At 30.4% G+C, this 22,534-nt stretch overlaps 1 protein-coding gene across 12 annotated transcripts in view; it reads right to left on the bottom strand.

Moving 5' to 3' along the window:
- The window catches only part of gw (trinucleotide repeat containing adaptor protein gawky), an 81,877-nt gene that overhangs the window by 50,569 nt on the left and 8,774 nt on the right, over positions 1-22,534 (bottom strand). For 6 of the 12 annotated variants that reach the window (XR_016177490.1, XM_089175193.1, XM_089175206.1 and 3 more), the window contains exons 2-15: positions 12,972-13,021; positions 12,711-12,823; positions 12,271-12,454; positions 9,584-11,998; positions 9,152-9,498; positions 8,755-9,064; positions 6,886-7,410; positions 6,422-6,801; positions 6,128-6,328; positions 5,283-5,438; positions 1,827-2,297; positions 1,409-1,729; positions 1,007-1,233; positions 511-889 (exon numbers count right to left, since the gene is read on the bottom strand). Coding sequence is in view for 11 of the 12 variants with exons in the window: in XM_089175193.1 (XP_089031319.1) it covers positions 511-889; positions 1,007-1,233; positions 1,409-1,729; positions 1,827-2,297; positions 5,283-5,438; positions 6,128-6,328; positions 6,422-6,801; positions 6,886-7,410; positions 8,755-9,064; positions 9,152-9,498; positions 9,584-11,998; positions 12,271-12,454; positions 12,711-12,779 (5,985 nt within the window). In the remaining variant the exon portion in view is untranslated. Of the gene's footprint in view, positions 1-510; positions 890-1,006; positions 1,234-1,408; positions 1,730-1,826; positions 2,298-5,282; positions 5,439-6,127; positions 6,329-6,421; positions 6,802-6,885; positions 7,411-8,754; positions 9,065-9,151; positions 9,499-9,583; positions 11,999-12,270; positions 12,455-12,710; positions 12,824-12,971; positions 13,022-14,717; positions 14,967-22,534 lie in introns of those variants that run through there. The other 6 variants (XM_089175176.1, XM_089175184.1, XM_089175187.1 and 3 more) reach the window with 6 other exon arrangements.

Here is a 22,534-nt window from a genome sequence, read left to right as displayed (position 1 = left end):
TAATAAAATTAATTTTTAATATACTTACAAAAATAACTAAAATAAAAAATCTAAAACACAAGATACTATTGTTACTAAAAAAAAAAATAATCAACATAAGAATTAAACTACAAGTATTGAAAACTTGAAAGAAAAAAATAAATATACAGTAGCGACCACTAGGGACTGAATTGCTAGGGTCTTATAATAAGGCCCTATATATATATAAAAATATCTATAAATTCATGTATCTATTAAAATTAATATTGTTAAACATTTTTTGTTATTTTTTAAGATTAAATAAAGACTGGAAGCCTCTCAAAAAGCATTTTCTTATACATCAATCATTTTGACTAATGTAGTAGAAATAGGTATACTGAAAATGGTGGTATATATCTAATGTTAATTATATTAATTATAAATGAATATACATTCTTTGTTTATTTCATTTCTTATCATCTTCTTCGTATTGAACATATATCTAATAATCTTTCTAATTATGTTAAAAATATTTTTCAAAAATAACACTACCTTTATAGCTTCATCTCGTGATGAATATTTGGTAAGAGCGATTCCATGATTCAGATATAGACGGAAGTCTTGCACCGGTCCATGTTGCATACACAACGTCTTTAAAGTTGAACCATCAATTTGTGGAGTCAAGTTTCTCAATAACAGCCAGGTCGAGACCCAACTAGAATTGCTAACAGGATTTGATTGAAGGCCACCCCAGGAACTGGATGATTTAGAGACACCTCCTAAACCACCAGCAGCCCAGCCGTTACTGGTGCTACCAGCACCTTTACTTCCTAGGCCAGGAGGAGGACCTCGTGCTTTACTCATCGGTGCACCCCATAGTTCTGAGGTAACGGCAGTTGGTGGTGGTGCTGACTCCCATGTATTTTTCGAACTACAATTAATACAAATCAAATATACCACCACAATTCAAATTTGACTTTAACAACTTTAACATATTTATATACATATATATATATATTTGATGAAATAATACATTGACAAAACTTACTTAGTAAATGCAGTAGGCGTTGAAGCGGGTGGATTAAATGTCCATGTAGAATTACTTAAACTTGGAATCGATGTATCCGGATTAGGATTTTGAGGCGGTGGTGAAGTCTTGCTACTTGATGAAAATATAGCATCAGGATCCTTGATAGCAGCCAGTGATAGGGGAGAGCGTACAACTGAACCAGGAGTGATACTGGGATCATCTTCGATACTTTTCATCTGGGTACCCTAAAATGACATCAAATATAGGTGGACCCGGAAATATCTTAAGAACTAATGTTTTGCGCTGAACCGAATAATACTATAATATGAATAATGATATATAGCGAATGATATTAAAGCAAATGATGTTATATGATGACGATGATGATGATGATAATAAATAGTATTGGGAATGGATTACCCTCCATGGTTTGCCAGGTTCAAATTCCGGTACGAGATCAGTGAACGCTGCACCTCCAGGTTGCCAATCTTTTGCATCCGAGGAATCTGAATTCCCTGGATCTGGCCAACCGCTATCACCAAGTCTAGATGACCATGTTCCATCGCCTTGACCTAGCAGAGGATTCATATTGGGGCTACTGTGCGATTGTGTTAGACCACCAGGAGCTGTCGGCTGTTTGCTGGTAGTTCCAGGAGCACGAGAAAATTCATTAGCTCCTATATCGCCATCCTTGTCGATAGATGGTAATTTCCATTGATTTAATCTCGACTGTTGTTGACTCTACAAATTATTATTTAAATATCACTCATTGTTTGTTTATTATATTTTTACTTATTTGAATGTATATTTGAATAAAACAATTAAAATTAATACTAACAACAGGTGGTTCTTTGTTCATTGTCAAATCACTGAAGCTGTTTTGTAAAACTGACATGGGATCATGTACAGAAGTCTTGTAATACTCCAATGATTGAGATGGTGGGGCATTGTTAACGGCATGTTGTTGATGTTGTTGTTGTTGTTGTTGTTTTATAAACGTTGCCTGTTGTATAGCTATTTGATTTTGCAAGTTAGCAATTTGTTGCTTGGTCTTGGTTATTTGTACACTTATTTGCAAAACCGATGGACTGTTGCTCTTCAATGAACTCTGGACAGAATGTTGTTGATGCAACTGTTGCAAAATCTTAATTTGTTGCAATAATTGATTTAGCAGCATCAATGTCTGTGGTGATAATGCTTGATTCAATATTTGATGATTTAAATATCCTTCTTGGGCAGCCAACTGAATTTGTTGCACCAACATACGCAATTGTTGATTCGATGGTGTATTTTGTGGTGCACGTGATGCCTACAAAATGATAGAAGAAAAACATTGTAAATATTATTTTATTTATTTCAATAAAATCATAATAATAATATATAAATCTTATAAATAATAATCACATTATTATAATATAAAACAACCAATAAATTCAATTGTTAATTGTTTACGAAAATTTATATCAAATCAAATCAAACTTCGTGCAATCAAACAAAAAATATAATAGAAAAAAAATAACTAGACAAAATATAACAACACTCTCCCTCTCTTCCTCTCTCTCTCTAAATATGTTAAAATGTGATGCACAACGTGAAATAATAATAAACGACAAAAATGTAATATAATATTTTTTCAATATACAATTTTTTTTTATGGGATATGCATAAAAGCTTATTTATAATTTACAATTCACATTAGCACAAAGCAATTTATTTTAAAAATAATATCCTGATCTAATATATTTTTATTTATTTTCCCCATACCCCACAATTTCACTATAGTTTCATCTAGTAATAACCCTAACGACATGTGTATTTGCTATAAACCTGACCTGACCTAACCTGTTACTGTAAAACCTAACTATTACTGTATTTTTATAAACCTAAACTAACCAAACCTGTTACTGTCAAATTGATATATAGTTATTTTCTAACCTAGACAACATTTTATCAACCAATAGCTTATTAATAGGATTTTATATTGCCAACATTTCCAAAACAAAAATTTAGTTTACAGTTTGTTGTTGCAGATCAATCGATTGACATAGTGATAATCATTATCATTACATGAGAAAATAGTATTTTTCTATTATAAACATTTTATTTTAATATTTTATTAAAATATGTAATTGAGTTGTCGATACAATGTTAATTTTGAACGCGTTTTTTCTCAAAATGCCCTTTTTTTACAAACGGTGTCATCACCTCTCTCAGAGGGAGAGTTTTTCAAGCTATCGATTTGAAATTTTTACAGAATTTTTTTTTACTTTATTCTTTACGTCCCCTATGAAACTTTTTGTGCTCACAAATCACACACACAATAATGTGACTCACGATCAGTCCGATACACACGTGTTTAAGTCAACGAATTACATTATACCACCATCTGTTAGAATCTTATCGAACTAACAGAGATAATCAGGACTCTTTATTAATAAACAAATAATTCGCAATAAAATAATAATGCGTTAATAAATTAAGATATAAACTATCCTATCTTTTAAGTTGAATGAAACTGCACAAAGTGTGTAAAATTTGATTAAAATCGGTTCAGTAGTTTAGGAGTACATTGCGGACAAACAACGTGACACGTAATTTGTATATATTAATCTTTCAAGTTGGATGAAACTGCACAAAGTGTGCAAAATTTGATTAAAATCGGTTCAGTAGTTTAGGAGTCCATTGCGAACAAACAACGTGACACGTAATTTGTATATATTAAGAAGAAGATAAGTAAAAATAAATAAAAACGAATGAAAAAAATATTTTTGTATTGTTAAAGAGTGGTTTTATTCGGGGGAAAAAAAAAACATCCCTATCCCCTCGTCCTATCCATCCGGAAAAAAAAAATCACGAAAATTAAACATTTTTTTTGGCCGGTTACAACACTTGAGATGGTCGCTTAACCATTAACAAAATGGCTTAGAAATGTTCTTTATTGTAAATTTTTGTACAAAATAAACAAAAAAGAAAATAAAAAATAAAAAATAAAAAATAAAAAAGATACATATAAAAGGAGAGCAATGAAACAAACACACATAGGATTTATGACAAATTAAGCAGTTGAATTTTAATTGGATTGGTATACTCGAACTTATCCATTGAACCCCATCATCTAATCCTCCTCCCATGAATATTTATTCAAATATTCGGACATGAAGATATACTCATCCCACATATATAGTACGATAAACACATGATAATAAATTATCGACATATTTTTACTTTCGATATAATAGACAACACAAATTAAAAAAAATAAAACATAAAAAAAAACAATCATATTTGTTTACATGTATATTTCACGTTTCAATATATAATTGTGAATATAATAATAATAATAATAATAAAAAAAAGAAAAAGATGACATACAAGCGTAATAATAATTGAAAATAAGATAAAAACTAAATATAAGTGATATGTAATAAATGAAAAGAAGAAAAAAAAATTAAGTTTAAGTGTAATAATAAATCAAAAGAAGAAAATAACTAAATATAAGTGTAATAATAAATGAAAAGAAGAAAAGAATTAAGTATAAGTATAAGAATAAATGAAAATAAGAAAAACGAATAAATATAAGTGTAAAAAATGAAATTAAAAAAATGAAGTTAATATCAAATATATATAGGAAATATCTAATTAAAGGAAAACAATTAGACATAAATATGATAAATAAAATGAAAAAGATTGTGTATAAGAGTAACAACTGAAAAAAAAAAACAGAGAAAATATAAAATTAATAAATGAAAATAAAAAAATAGAAAATATAAATTTAAAAGATAAAAAAAATAAAAAAATAAAAAAAATATAAAAAATAAATGTAAATTTAATAAATGAAAATTAAAAAAGGAAAAAAAAATGAAATAAAAATCAAATTAAATGAAAATACAAAAAAAAAAGAATTAAAATGAAATTAAATGAAAATACAAAAAAAAAAAAAGAAAAAAAAAGAAATGAAAATGAAATTAAATGAAAATACAAAAAAAAAAAAGAATTAAAATGAAATTAAATGAAAATACAAAAAAAAAAGAAAAAAAAATGAAATAAAAATGAAATTAAATGAAAATACAAAAAAAAAAAGAAAAAAAAAAGAAATGAAAATGAAATTAAATGAAAATACAAAAAAAAAAAGAATTAAAATGAAATTAAATGAAAATACAAAAAAAAAAAAAAAAAGAAATAAAAATGAAATTAAATGAAAATACAAAAAAAAAAAAATAAATAAATAAAATAAAATAAAATGAAGAATTGAGAATAGAGAATTATATTATCTTAGACATCATGTTGTTTTCACCTGATTGAAAGGTGGTTGTGGTGCGTTGTTATTTTGTTGTTGTTGTTGCAGTGGAACAGTTTGCTGCTGTTGTTGTTGTTGAAGCTTCAGAAGACTAGCACTGGATACTGAACCACCTACCCCTCCGGAAGCCGCTGCACTGGGCACTCCTGCCCCCTGTATTACAATAGAAATACCTTGTACCCTACCTCTCATCCTAACTCTATCCGTCTATCAATTTTTCTGATGTATTTCAAAAATACTGCTACTTGTATGTTTATCTCGTTCAATTTTTTTCTTTATAAATGAATAATAAGCCAGCAATAAAAAAAAAAAAAAAAATGACAAAACAGAACAACAGCACAATATATCTTTACAACTTTTGTTTAACAAAAATTCAATGTAAATGAAATTGAAAAAACACACACTTATATATATATAAAAAAAAAAAAAAAAAAACAACATTACAGTACCACACACCCACCCCCATAAGGGGACAACAAAATCAAAAGAACACGTAAAAAAAATCACAGACTTCACAAACAAAAAAAAAGAAAAACTTCTTCAATTTTCTACAGATGTCTTCACTAGGAAAAGTTTCATTTTTCATTAGTTCAAATATTCTTTTTATTTGCAATAAGCTAAAATATTTAATTAGAACAATCACTGGATATTGTTAATTGAAAATAAGAACATTCGTTCGTTGATAATTTTGATAATTATACTCTTATTTTTTTAATTGACAATTATGAAATATATTGTAAGTTAAACTAAAAATGAAAACTCTTTAGTAGCAGTTGTGTTCAAAAAAAAAAGAAGAAATACGTGCTTTGTTTAATTTGATAATTAAAAATAAATAAACTTACCGGTGGGAATGTCATCGGTTGTGACACATGATTGAATCTCGGGTATGCTGGTGCAGTTGTTGGTTGATTAGTTGGATCATAACCAGAATGTGTATCATGGCGACGTGGCCATTGATCAAGAGGTCGAATCTGACTTAAAAGTTCTTGGGCTTCGTCTCTGTTCATTTCACGGTTTCTCAGAGCTAACTCCACATCTTCTTTCTAAAGGACAAATAAATTATCAACGACATTAATATAATATCAATTAATAGAGACAATCCGTTGTTGTGTCTTGACAAATATTATTTTAAATACCTTATATCCTAAGTCACAAAGATAACGAAATTCACGACTATTCCAAATAAAGTCCTTGGTTAAGGTAGGTTTAGCAGGATGACCCCAACTAGGAGTAGGATCAATGTCAGAGTCTACCCAACTACCAGTAGGTCCCATTGATTTTTGTTTATGAGTAGCAGGACCACCCCAAGTAGCTGGATTCAATGGAGGCTCGTTCCAAGTAGCTGGTGTTTTGGGATCATCCCAAGAGGTAGTATCATGAGGCCCATCTGCCCATGTTCCATTACGTCCACCTGGAGCTCCAGGATGAGCCCACATTCCTGGACCTCCTACGTCAGGTTTCATACCTGGTTGACCAGGCATTCTATTCTGAGGCATGCCTGGTGGACATTGCATACCTGTTTAACAATAATTTGACAATGTTTGAAATATTGTAATTGTAAAAATAAATAATTAATCTTTTGTATATATATTTTAATTACCTCCACGTCCAATGTTAGGGGTTGGCAAGTCTTTCCAATGTGATACTTTAGTAGCAGGCATTGTGCGCTGATTGGCTGCTGGATTTCCCCATAAGCTTGTACCATCGTCATAATTAGTTACATTACGCCTTTGAGTTGGTGGAGATGGTTCTTCCCATCCGGAAGGTTTACCAGGCATCATATCCTTTGGTGGCGGTGCTGCCCATTGATTCATGTTAGTAGGATTGAGCATTTTAGTAGGAGGACCAGATGGATGCTGGTGACTCATCTGATGATGCGGAGGACCCGGTGGTTGTCCCCACATGGCATCAGTATTACTACCATTTAATCGTCCAGATATACCACGTGGATCCCCTCGCATATCACCCATCCTTGGATCTCTTGCCATAGGATCCATTACGCGCATATGATCACGTGGATCATGAGGTATACGATGATCTCGTGGATCTCGCATCTCTCTTGGATCGACTGATCGTAAATCACGTGGATCTCTATGATCAATTCTTGGATCTGCCCAATTTGTTCCTGTTTATTTAAAGTTTTATTTATGTAATAGTATTTTATAAATAAATTCTCTTTGCGTGTTAAGAGGATGTGGTAGTAAGAAGAAGTTAATAAAGGTGTACTTGTGTATAGGTGTATTTGTAAAAATGTATATTTGTAAAGAGGTATTATATTAAAACGGGTCGACGCACCCCATGTATCCCGAAAGGGAATCATTATTTTAAATTTAAAAAAAAAAAAAAAATAAATTTTCTTTGCAAAATCTTAAAATTTTTTTATAAAATGTTCCATAACTATTTTTGTCAAATAAATTTCTGGAACACTTTGTATATATATATATGTGTACATTTTAATTTATACTTAAATATCTTTACAAAGATCATTATATTAGAAATATATTATTTTTCATTATTATTTACTTTGTTTTTTTTTTTTAAATATTCTTATTCATTTTAATTGAAAATAAAAAATGTTTCTACTATTTACTTTTGATAATATACAAATTACATGCTACATTAAATCAACATTCCTGAATGCCTACAAAATCTGATAAGTGATTTTAATGTATTTTAAGTGCTTATACAATTTGATTATTTATAATTAAAAAAATATGTAAATCACAACAAAAGAAGAAAATACTAACATAGGCATTAAGGAATTAACTAATACTCGATCAAGTATTTATAATTCAGCTTAAAAAGAAGCTATCATTATTTTATAATTTAATAAGCATAGTGTTTGAATATTTAAGAAAAAAATAATAATAATAAATAAAATATATTTCTATATGCAAAAAATAAAATATATTCTATATTATTAAGAATAATAAATATTGCAAAATAAATTAGTTATTCCCCATAACTTATAATGAAGCTTTGTGAATGCCGGAGTTTCCATACTTAGTTGAACAAAAAAGATATATATATATATATAGATAATAATAGAAAAATTACTTAATAATACAAGCTACAACTTGATACATTTAATACAGTCAAAATTGATAATTGTTATTTACTCGTTAAATTATTATTATTTTCAACTGCACAAGTATAGTTTAAATTTTCTTGCATTATATATATGCATATATATAATGAGATATATTTTGTAATAAGAGATAAATATATATATATATGTATATAAAATTATTGAATATTACTTGTACAGTCACACATTAAATAGAAAAATCATGAAAATACAAAAAAAAAAGACAGAAAATTACAAAATATTCAATTGATATGAAAATAATAATAAAAAACATTGCACAACAATTTATCAAAAGACGACATCTTTCAATAAGATTAGAAAATATCTTTTTCCTAAAGTTTTGGCATCTCCAGCCTTCACTAGCCTACCCTCCCCACATACCGGCTTGATTACCGGCAGTCCATTGAGCTGCATTCGGTTGAGAAGGTGCAGGAGCACCTGTCCACATATTCGATGTGTCAGTCGTTTCATCATCTTCGCCCCAAGTACCACCAATGTTAGTTGCAGGAGTATGACCCCATGGAGTTTTGGATTGTTGATGAGGTGGAGGTTGACCACCATTTCGTAAATTAGCTTCCCATAAATCAGTACCATTGTTTACGGCTGGTTTCCATATTGGAACACCATCTTTGGCTGGATTCGGCTCAGGAGAACTTGGTACGTCCCAACTCGTATCTTGATTCACATGTTGCTACGAGAACAAAAAAAAACAAACATCATTTTTGTAAATTTGATTTTATTTTTATCATAAATAATAATATTTATTATTTATACTTACACAGCCCCATCCGTCTTGACTAAAAAGCGCTTCCCTCATCGTAGTCAATTGTTCAAGCTGTTGCTTAGTCGATGGATTATTACTTGCCGATGTGTTTCCACTACTCACAGATCCTTGCGCATTGTTATTAGATGGATTGTTACCACCAGTAGAACTTCCCGATTGTTGTTGTACAACACTGTTGTTATTATTTTGTGGATTTTGTCCTGGACCACCTGGATTATTAGATTTTCCCTGAGACCATTGACTACTATTCTGATTCCCTTGAGAAGAATTTGACTGAGAGGTAGGTGGACCAGATTGCTGATTCGATTGTTGATTCGGATTATTAACTTTATTCACGTTTCCTATATGAATAAAAAATAATCATTATATATGATGTATTTGTTCAAAATATTAAAATATATATATATATAATTGATATTAATTTACCTGATGCATTTTGTGTACCAGGTGGGCCTTGATTCTGATTTTGATTGGGATTACCAGATACAGATCTATTTACAGAATTTCCACCCCAACTGCTAGGTGTACCAGCATTTCCAGGTGCATTTCCTGGTGTACCAACCCATCCTGATTGATTAGTATTATTATTATTGGGTGCGGTAGTTTGCGTAGAACCCCAATTAGTAGCTCCTCCACTATTTAGCGAACTTTCACCACCTCCTGCTAATTTTAATATCGTTGAAATACCCCATCGTTGTTTGTAATTTAATATTGGCTCGTAAATCTTGTTGAATTGTCGCATTGATTTATCGAAATATATATTCAATAAATACTTTAATTGTCCCAATAGATCTTCAGATTTTGTTCCGTCCATTTTATATGCTTTATGATAAGCACATATTAAATAGCGTATATACGATATTAAACTAGACCATTGTAAGTCAATTGATTTGGAATAAAATTTCCTAATATCGAAATCGCATACATTAAAATCATAATTATAATCATAATCATTATCATTATCGTAGTAAGAATTTGGTAGACTACGATTACTAGATGCCTTCTTGAGATGATTATAATAAGAATCCATTGGACCTTCATTGTCGTAATCATCCATAGATAAAGATCGGAGCTTCTCGATGTAAGTTTGTTTAGTTGATTTGTTTAATGTAAGACGCAAGTCATTCGTTAATTTGTCATCTGTGCGACTTGCCAACAACATACGCTGGATACATATTTTTTGGTCATTCTGAAATGTATTCAAAAATTCTGCTCGCATCCCATCGTCACATACGCGATGATTATTATCCGCTCGACATACAGGTACACCGATTGTTTGGGATGTGATGGTGGCTGATTGGCTTGTAAGCGTCATCGTAGGCTCGCAGGTAGTCATTATAGGAATGTTGGCAGCCAACCTAACTTGCTTTCTCTTGTCAGATTCGTTTAATCGAGCGGTTAGAGACATTTCACACTTAATCCTAAGTTTATCATTTAACATAGACTTAGATACAGACTTAATGATAAAGTTAGATTGAAGATCAGAACCCACTGATCTACTATAGTCGCTAACCTTATAACTAGTATTTAGAGGCTTCTTATATTTATTGTTATCCTGAAATAAAAGAGCACCAACAGTAAATATTGTTGCTTCGGTACGACTAATACCATCATTTTCGAACGCTAAGATCCTAACATTATTAGTATTTATATAACTAGTCTGGTAGCACACAGCGATCTCAACAATGTCTTCGATAACATCTGGATTATTGTTATTACTATTAATTTCTTCTTCAATACTACTGATGCTAATGTTCTTCTTATAATATTCATTATCGTTATTATTATTATTATTATTATTAATATTATTATTATTATTACCCTTATAATGTTTTAATATTGGAACACATATGAGTTGCATCAGCTCGGTAACAGTGACATTAGATAATGGAGAAGTAAAAGATTGTACACGGAGTTGCTTGAGATTTTCCAGGAAAGATCGCGAGATGTGGTCAGTTACTTCGTTTTCAGAAACGATAAGCGTAATGGAAGAACTGGCGGTGAATATCGCTAAATTCTGTTCGCTTATTATTAGTATTATTATTATGGGAACCGATATTATTAAAAAATCGATGCCACCGAAATGCGATTTTAATAATAGGTTCCATAATTTATCGAGAGCTAACGTTAATCGAACAACGTTACAATTATCGTTAGACGTTTTGCAATAACGTCTGATTAGCAGTCTAGATGTCTCATGAGAATTGATAATAACCAGGACATACTTATGACCTAGTAGTTTCCATCTCTTTGCAACATCCTTTATAATACCGAATTGCTGAGTAATAATAGCATCTATCTCGACAGGACCACCGCCAAGCAGGAAACAATGGTCACTGTTCCTGATTGAGCTGAGCAATATCACAGACTTGGAGTTATTATTACTTATCAAACTAAAATGAGCCTTAATCTTATTGTTGTCGCCTAGCTCAAGGCGAAACCCTAGTATAGAGTAACTGTTGTCAAAGTTAGGGAGGCATAGCAACCATTTGGGGCAATCAGACTTGGGTATCCTAACTAGGCTAGGTACCCCAATGGTGCGATACACTTCACCCCTTGAAACTTGTAGATATACATTTATACTTAGTACCCTAACGCTTACATTTCTGAAACTATACTTATTATCACTTAATGTCTTAAAAGTAGACTTAGAATTATTGGCGGAGCTGCCCAGCTGACCAAGCAAGCCCAGTGTGTTTTGCTTTCTGTACTTGTGATGATTATGTTTTGCGTTATTTACCTTATTATTATCGTAAGTTAGAAAGAAATTTGTTGGGTTTTTTGTGGTTACTGGCGCCACTGACTGGCAGGCCTTACCTATACCAGTTGAGCTTAACTCACCTGTAAAATAAAAACTCATATCATTACTCATATCATTTTTAAATATGCATTAATTTTATTGGTGGTTGATTACAATTTAAAAAAAAAAAAAAAATGAATCGAATAATCTCAATAATAACTACACAGCTGATCCACATGAGTTTCTTCAGCTTATATATACAATCTTTAAGAAAATAAATAATATATCTATATGATTTCAACTTAAAGATCAATTTCATGATAATCAAAGCGATGTAGTATGCACATATGATAAAAAACATAAAGGTACTTACTGGTTTGGCTTGGCAGGACGGTTAATATGTCATTGGCGGCGGTAGCTTTCGGATGGTCAGTACTTACTGCCATCTTGTTGCTGTTTATGGATTTGATATCACAGTACCAGCAATCAATCGAATCTGATCTTTCCCATTCTCCCTCCCAATACAGACTCCTTACCCCTAATACTACTTCATCCCCCTAAAATATGAACAAACAAATAAATAAAACTAATCAATAAAATTCAAATAATCAATCCGTTGCACTATTATAACAATCAATAAAACTAGTAATATGTTTTACAATTGAAACTTGAGAAATAAAAGATCAAACTTATGACAAAATCTTATTGGTTCAATGTAAGAAAAAAAACAAAGCATGAAATATAGCACAGATTTTGGTATATACAGTTAAACATATTAAATTGTAAAACAATGAAATAAATACAATTATTTACCATGGAATTTTGTACGAAGGCATTTGTTTCTGTATAAATCTCATGTAAACTAGAATAATGTGGAAACATCTGGCTGGGTTCCTCTTTGGCAGGCAATTCATAAAAACCAAGATCTGAATAAGAAAATGATTTCTTCGCATGTAACGTTAAACAGATTATTAATATTTTAATCTCTTGTTTTCAACGTTGATAAATTAAATTATTTTAAACACTGAACGCGTTAAAGGAAAACTAGTAATTAATAATAATATCCGTACTAACCTCATAAATTATTACTATCAGTGCGCTCCCAGCTCCATGCCAGTAGAGATCTGCAATGAGTAATAAAATTATCTATATAAAAGTGATCTGATATACAACCTAACTGATATATTATTAACCGACATAAGTAATCTAACAATAAATTCAATAATAACAATGATCATCATAGTTATCGCGTTTAGATTTTTAAAAATGTACTATATATGATAATGTAATACAATCAAATGTTCCCCTAACCTAATTTTTTACTAACCTTACACAAGCAAGTGTAATGTGTGTATATATATATATAGTACACGTGCATATATATATTTTATAAATTCACACAAAAAAATAAAATTACAAATGAATATTGTATAATTTATCTTAACACTTTGCTGGCCGGTAAATTCCGGCGATTCGAGAATCCTATGCCCTTCTCACTGGCCAATCGGTCACATCACTGACACCGGCTCGGCTTTGTTGTAACATGGTCGCGTTTGAATATATGCGCTTTTTTTATGAACTGGTAAAATTGTACGCTTTGTATTATTATAAGATAACCACATTTAATAAAATCTTTTATTTTAATGATATTAGTGCAAACAATATTTATCGGTAAGCTCTGTCGAATATAAAAGTCGATTAGTCGACTACCGGTCGGTAAACGCAGAGAACTAAGAGTCGATTAATCGACTGTCGGTCGGTAAAGTGTTAAGAAATAATAATTCACCACTTGCATACTTTAATCCGTGTATAAAAATAAAATCCACGTGTACAAGTAGAATCTATTATTCAGTATTATTTCACCTATATATATATAAATTAATCAGTACTTAATTTATTAATAAATAGGTTAGAAAATTAAAAAAAATAAATAAAAAATAATAATAATACTTTTAAGTCAAATATTATTAATATAAATATAAATGCTTAAAAATGAACTTTACACAAACCACGTTTATATTATTAACATCACAAACACGAACCGTTACTGAATAAGAACTAAAATGTTACAACTAATGGTACAACTTAAAATGTCTCCATTATTGTAAAGCGAATGGACATTTATCTGACGAGTTCGTTTCGGTTTCGCTCACGACTGCGCGCCTTTCGATGAACACGTCGCACAAAAATTTAGTGAGAACAGGAAGATACTACAAATTATGCGTTTATATATATATATATATATAGTAGTAATAATAATAGAGATAGTAGTAGTATTAATTATTAATAATTAATAATACTAAATATCAATTTTTAAATATTAATAATAGTAATAAATAACAACACTGTTAGTAATAGTACTAAAATTACTAGGACTCCAAAAATACTAAGAAGCCCTAGAGATTTTTCAAGAATATTAGTATTAATAGTAGTAGTAAATATTACTTATTTTTTAATAATTAGTAATTATTTAATAATATTACTTATTTATAGTAGTAAATATTACTTAGTAAATAGTACTAGACTCAGCAGACATTTTAATAAAACTAGTAGTCCCTAGAATTTTAACCAATAGTAATAATATATAATCATAATCCAAACGAAACGAATAAAAAAAATAAAAATAGATACTTTAGTAATATATATATATATATATATATCGTATATATAAAATATCATCTAGAAGGAGAGAAAGAAAGAGAGAACGAGACTTGGATATGGTAAATGGACATAACTCGGACGCGTCATGGATACCTCAAAATTTATTAACCTTAAATAAGAATAAATTACTAAAAAATAGACACTATATGAACGACTTACTTAGCTTCGAGAGCCCACGAAGAACAAAATCAGTCAACGCGAAGCTTATTTTTGTTTTTTACACGCACAGAAAAGCCGGAGTGTATTAAAGCTCACTAGTAGAGTGGTTCTTACTACGAGCGACCATCCTCCCCTGGCGTACGGGAGCGATCTGCGGTAAAACAACTGCGTTCACATTCGTGTAGAAACGCCAGAGACTACCGAAGATCCTTTGCATTGCAACACGGTACCACCAGAAGCAGCACCACCACTACCACCTCCACCACCTCACCACCATCAAGTAGCAGCAGCAGCAACACTAGCACCACCACACACAACTACGATACAACGGTTGTGATGGGCTACAGAGTACCAGTGGCGACACCAGGGAAGACACCAGTGGCGTCACCCGTGGTGCCGACGGTTATTGAAAACCGGGAAAATCTAACGATACTATTTATAGGAGAAGGAGGAGAAGGAAGGAAGGGGGTTAGGTGGTAGCAATGGAAATGGAGTGGGGGGAGAGGTGAAGGTAGCCAGATCGAACCAACAACGGTGGTACGATCGACAAGGGAAATGATCGCTTTTATGCAAACACGATATATATATATATATTTTTTTTTTTTGATTAATCTCGAAAGAGATTAATATACAATAATTATTTCTAATTAGATTATTTTTTTTTTTATTGAATCTATTGATGATTATTTTGATTTTGATACCTAATTAAATTCTTACCTACGTTATATCTAATGAATAAGAATAAGAGGAAGAAGTAGATGAAGATGAAGAAGAAGAAGGGAGGTGGCTATTTGTACGTCTCTTGGATATTCGCAGCGGCCATTTTTGAATTTCACAAGAGTATATACATTACATATATATATATATTCTTCACTCTCATAGAATAAATCATATTATTTACTTTACTTTACTTTGAGAACCCCGCGTTTATACTTACGCGGATCAATGTTTTCAATTTTAAAGTAAGAAACCATCTTAAATCATTTGTGCTAACGTTTTCCTTTTTTTTTTTTCAAATTTATACCAAGAATTAAGCATTATTATTATTATTATTATTATTATTATTATTATTATCATCAATACGTAATAATTTATAATAAGAATATGATCTCATATATCGTTGTATAAGTGAAATTCTTTAAATCGATATTTAAAATATTCCATCGTTCCTTTATACAAATATAGAATTCCTGTGTTCATATTTTTCAACGTATAAACTGACTCTCGTAGTTTCTTGCATATTCAAAACAAAAAAACAAAAAAAGAAAATATCAATGAAAATTCGATTAAAATGTTTTGTTTTTTTTTCATACAAAAAATTAACTCACATTAAATATACTTAGCGATAAACAAAAAAATCTTTTTTCCTATATTTTTCTTTTCGGTTCGTTTCGCTGTTTCTTCGTTCTTATGGAACAGGGTCTTATAGACAAGGAACGAACGCATGCAATCTTCTAACTCGTCGTGTCGGTCGACTCCTCTTTCTCTCTCACTCTCTCTCTTTCTCTTTCTTTCTTTCTCACTGATTCTCTGTCTCTCTCTTACTCGACATCAGCGAATCAGCCAGTCGGTGATTCGCTGCGCCATACCGCCTTTCGATTCTACGCAAACTACGACGACACAACGACTACTACTACCACTACTACCACACTACTACTACTACTACTACTACTACTATTACTACACTACTACTATTAATACTACTACTACTATTATTACACAACGACGACAAAGAAAACCGATCTTTTTCGTATGTTCAAAAAAAAATATCTCAAACTCTTTTAACCCCCCCCCCCCAACCCATCTAATTCCACCTATTACTCCCCATCTTTTTTTCTACTTCTCTAGGAAAAACGTTGCTTTCAAAAGGATGAAGTAGTAGTACGGTTGGTGCGCCGTAAAAGCCTGTATTTTAAATGCGACATTTGCGAGTATCAGAAATTATTGATCTGCCAGATACGCGTGCGTATATATATATATGTGTGTGTGTGTATGTGCGCGCACGCGAAAGTGAGAGAGAGAGACTGAGAAAGAGTAAGAAGATATACATATATAGTACGTAAGTGTGTATCTACAATATATGAGTGAGTGCACGTGCACGCCTGTGTGCGCGCGCACACGTATACACACACCACACATAAAAGTGAGAAAGAGAGAGAGAGAAAGAGAACCTTCGCCACTATATACGTGGCAGCAACTGGGAGGCAGCAAACGTGCCTCGCTGTTCCCTCTGGCGCACGTCTGCCCTTTTATAACTTCGCGGATAGTCTTCTTCTCCCTTCTCCTAGTTCAAATTAAAAATTCTTATATCTTAGAAGAGACTCGAATTTGATTCCTTTAAATTTATTTATTTATTATTATTATTATTATTAATGTTTTGTTTTGTTTTTTTCATTTTTTATTTCTCCCAGTTAACATTAGATATATCAGACTAGTCATTTTGACTAGTGTGGTAGAAATAGATATACTGAAAATGGTGGTATATCTAGTGTTAAATAAAGTACACCATATTTGATAGATTAATCATCTAAATATGCGACACATATATACCTATTTATACAACATATTTATCTTTTATTTTTCTTTTTGACGATCATCATCATCATGTTGCATATTCCAATCGTATTCCGATAATATAGGATGATAATAGAGAATTGTAAAAATAATTCCTGCAAATTCCGAACAGTTAGCTGCTTTGACAAATTAATCCTCTAGAAATCTAATGGAATAGGGAATACGATATTATTATTATTCATTTATTTGCATTATAATTTTCTCTCGTTTCTCTTTCTCTCTAACCCAACATCGATGTAATTAATAATATCTCCGTGTATATATGTTTGATTAATTACCAAGTAATTAATCCACTTTAAATGTTTCTCCTAAATTATTACTGATAACTAATTCACACCAAAAAAAAAAAAGAGGAAAAAAAAATGATATGGATTTGAACTCATGCGGAAATAATATGCCACGCGTATCATATTTTATGATCGGAATATATATGACGTGGTAGTGTATAGGTTATAATATATATATATGGTGGAAGTGAATCGATGCATCTGCGAAGGCAGCGATCTATTATGAACGCAACCTGTCAATTACGAAGAGAGCGGAAGTTCAGGAAGGTGTATTATCTAACTCGGTGCAAGCATCTCGTACGGAAGTGTTTCTTCCCCCACCAAAACCCAACTCTTCATTTTTTCCCCTCCTCCTCCTCCTCCTACCCCTACTACTCCGCCATTTTATTTTCTATATTCATTTTGTTCTTTCATCGATATATTAAAAAAATATATACCTATTCATAATATATCATACTATATATATATACATATATAGAGTTGAATTTGTTTTAAATAAAGAGACAACAAACGTCAGAGTTTAGGTATGCAAGAATGAGAAGATGCAACACGATGTTGTGTTACTGTTGCGCGCATCTCTTGTGCTTAGCTTAGCGCGTTCCGGCAATGTATCGGGTGTGTTCGTTTCAAGGACGATACAACGGTACCTCTTCTCGGTTTCCAGATGAAAGAAAGAGAAGGAGAGAGAGAGAGAAAAAATAAAGAAGAAAGAAAGAAAGATAAACAGAAAGGAATTCGCAAAATCTTTCCAAGTGAAGAATTCTCATTTGAAACAAAACAAAACAAAAAAACTATGGATAATTCTTTTGTTTAAGGTGTCGTAAAGTTTGAAGAAGATCAGTTTCTTAGGAATACGTAGAGTGATGTTTCTTGGCGCGTATCGTATACTATTCTTAACGTTAAGTTGCATCAATGATGAAGATGAAGATGAAGAAGAAAGACTACAGTTTGCTTTGTATTTACCTTGGTAAGCGTGGCGAAGTAAGAAAGAAAAAGAGAGAGAGAGAGAGAGAGAGATGTAAATACTATCGTATCGGTGAACACGGGGCTATGTTCACGCTCCAAGATGCTGTCGTTTATGACGCGGGAAAACCTGCGTGACCAGATGGTCTATCTCTTCACCGTAAAGGAGTTGCCCGAGGAACAACACAAAACTAAGAAATAGCGGACTCTTATACAAAACCACACGTGAAGTTTAGCGCGAGTAAGCTAAGACTCTGATTGGTTCCTTTAGGGATCCTGTAGGAGGGATGCGCCATGTAAATTGCTGGGGGACCGGAACTCGATTTTGCGCGCGAATGATTCAAACATTAAAATAATTCAGAAATAATGAATTGCATCAAATACAGAAAAAAAAGAACTATATTTAATGATAATTAAAAATTTATATTAAAATAGAATAGGTTACACGAAAAAATTATTATAAATTCAAGCGGTCCCCCAAAATTTTCAGCCAATAGCACATGAGGTGAATATGAATGGCGCATCTCTCCTACAGGATCCCTAGGTTCCTTCAACGTGAAGCGCCAATTTTAAAATCTTCATTTTAAATTCGTACGTTGCAAAGACCGAATGTTTTTTGAATTGAAGAAGCGTGTTGGTTTCTTTTTCTTTTTTTTCATTCGAATAAATATTATGATCGTTGATTGGTTGGTTTTTTCTAAACGTGAATTTTTCATTAAAGTGCGGTGTTGTGTTGTGTTGTTTTGTTTTCACTCTCATTGATAAAAATATTAAATAATGGAATCGAATGTCGCCATGTTGTTGTAAGGTAATGAATGATTGTGATTGATTGGTTATTGAAAAACAGAATTTTGGTTTGAAAATTCTTTTCAATATGAAAAAGAATAAACTAAATAACGATACGTGAGAAAAGTATAATAAATGTTATACTTTAAAAAAAAAAAGAACAATATTAAATTAAAAGTATAATAAGAGAGAGAACTAACAAATTAAATAATACGTATAACCTAGAAAATAAAAATAAAAAGAACGTTACAGTTAAAAATTCAAATAATAAGAAAAATATAACCAACGTGAAGTTATTTATGTTCCCATATAACAAAGTTTAAGATTGGCCAATCAGAAACTCTACAAAAATACAGCACCAATTTTTATATTCAACGATACAATTCAAGAATAACAAATTACAAAAAAGAAAATAATAAATCAATAATAAATATTAAAATAGCACAAAACCAATACGAGTCGAAATTTTATATTCGTAAAAACAATCACAAAGAAAGAAATAACGAAAATAAATGGTGATAACAAATATTTATAAGAAGAATAAAAATTGAATGAAATGAAATGAAAAATGTATTATTTAAAATTAATGAAGAATATATAACACATACAACAAAATAAACAAAAAGACAAAAAAATATATATAAATGTAACAGAGCACATAAAATACTTCCTCCATTAAAACGGTACGTTAAAATGTTAAAGAAAAAAAGGAGAAGAAGAAAAAAAAACCTAATCAAATAAACAACCAAATTTTGCAAGAAATAAAAAGACAAAATGGAAGAAGATTTATACAAAAATTTTCCTTTCGATATAAATTCTCTCAACTATGCAAATTCTTGATCGTCGTATAAAAAAAAAAGGCAAAAAAAAAAACAATAATAACTACGTAATCAGAAATATATACATATATACATGAAAACAGCATTCTATTATAACATATATATATACCATCAGAAAACATTACACATTTATCGTTATATTATACATACATATATATATACACACACATAGATATATAAAACGATATAAGTATCAGGTATTTTCAAGGTCAAACTTGTTCAACTGAATTTCAATTTTATTTTAACGATCGATCAGTTCAAGTCAACTTATATTAAATTATTTCATATTAGATTTATCTATCCTATCAAAAAAAAAAAAAAGTAACGATCTATATACAACACACACATACACCTACGCACACATAATAAACTTGTAAAACAATATAAAAAGGTTCGAATAAAGAGAAGTTACTTCCATAATCGAATACTTCTTTTGACTTAGGTCAAGATGCTTGAATGAATAACAGTCTCCTCAAACGCGACTTGTTTCTATCTTCACTACAAACATGTTTATATATTTGTATGCACTTATGCGGCGTGTACACAACACGTTTTTCTAATCTGACAGTGTAAACATATGTGAATGTATGTGTATGTAAATAATCTTTGTATATGCAAGCATGTAATTTATGTATACGAATATGCATATGCATGTGTGTATAGATATGCAACATAAAGAATATGAATGTGTATATATATCCACATATGAGTATATCACATGTTATATATATAATAAAGAGTATTTATGGTTATGTTTGTATGAACTTATTTAAATACATGTTTAAATGAATACATGATATATATGTATATATATACATACAATATGAATGTGTATATACATATCTCATATATGAATGTGTTACATGTTAGATGTATATATAATGAGGACTATTTATGGTTATGTTTGTATGAACTTATTTAAATACATGTTGAAATGAATACATGATATATATATATATATACATAAAATGTGAAGTGTATTATGAGTGTGTTACATGTTAGATATATAATAAGTATTTTAGGTTATGTTTGTATGAACTTATTTAAATCATGTATACATGAATATATGATATATACATGTATGAATAATGTTAAGAAGATAATATAGAATATAGTGAAATATAATGTGTAAATATAATACGTGTATAAATTTATGAGAATAAAGTTAAATAAAATGTATAAATAATGTAATAATAAAGTAAACACCTTGACAATGGATTTAAGATAATCCTTGATGCAAATGAACGATGCAAATGAGAATATTTGGCAGTAGTTTAGAAGAATCTATACATGTTGGCAAAGTAAAAGAGAGGGGTAGGGATCAGAGGGGCAGAGGGGTGGGGGGAGTAGAATATAGGATAATTTAAAGCGTACGTGATATATTCTAGTCTATTCTCGTATTCTTGACATGTTAACGCATACAAGGAGATAGTACTTGTGTAGATGAGTAGAACGTCAGCATGTCACTCGAGGAACAGAAGGACCAAATAACGACGAATAACGTCAAATCTTCTATCTCTCTCTCTCTCTTAACATTTACACATGTATGTGGATAATGTGTGTAATTAAAAAAGTATACACACTAGTTATGTATAAGTGTAAGTTGGCATGGTCAATAAGAAAGTACAATGAAGTTGAACAAATGCTATTAAAGTGTAACTAATAATATGATACTTACAATAAATATAAAAGAAAATGAAATAATAATAAAAAAAAACAAAAAGAAACATTTAATTATATAACAGTAATATAATGGGGTAATAAAGTATAAGATTAGATTTGAAATTATTGTTATTCAATATTTTCTGATTATTTGTTATCAATATATAATGTTGGTATATATATATATATATATTTTATGATATCAAAATGAATTAATTTGATTCATTGTTATTTGTATAGTTAAAATTTACACGTCAACATACTTTTTTCTATCTTTATGGATATAATTTTGTGTGTGCATGTATATATATATATATATATATATATATATATGCATACAAGTGTATAACGACTGTTAAGATTAATCTACACAAACTTGTTAATGTTTTCAGTATTATGTTTGTATTAGTATTATTGGCATTGTCGATAAGAAGGTGCAATGACGTTGAACAAATGCTATTATAATCTAACAACTAATGATACTTCTAATAATAAGAGAACGATTAGTAAATAGAAATCATTTGATTAACAAGAATAGTAGTAATATACCAGTGATATTCAGTTATTATTGTTATTAATATTTTCTAATTATTATTAATTATTATTAATGAAATTGGCATAAAGGAAAAGCTCGGAAAAGTCTGGGAAAAGCTGTTGTTCTGATATTAAAATTAATCTATCATTGAATTTCCAATATGCAACAATT

The sequence above is a fragment of the Polistes dominula genome, unplaced genomic scaffold, assembly GCF_049000335.1.
Source record: "Polistes dominula isolate Pdom_NZ unplaced genomic scaffold, Pdom_raw_medaka contig_32, whole genome shotgun sequence".
Classification (NCBI taxonomy): Eukaryota; Metazoa; Arthropoda; class Insecta; order Hymenoptera; family Vespidae; genus Polistes; species Polistes dominula.
Note: the sequence above shows the minus strand (reverse complement) of the source record. Positions and strands in the feature narration are given on the sequence as shown.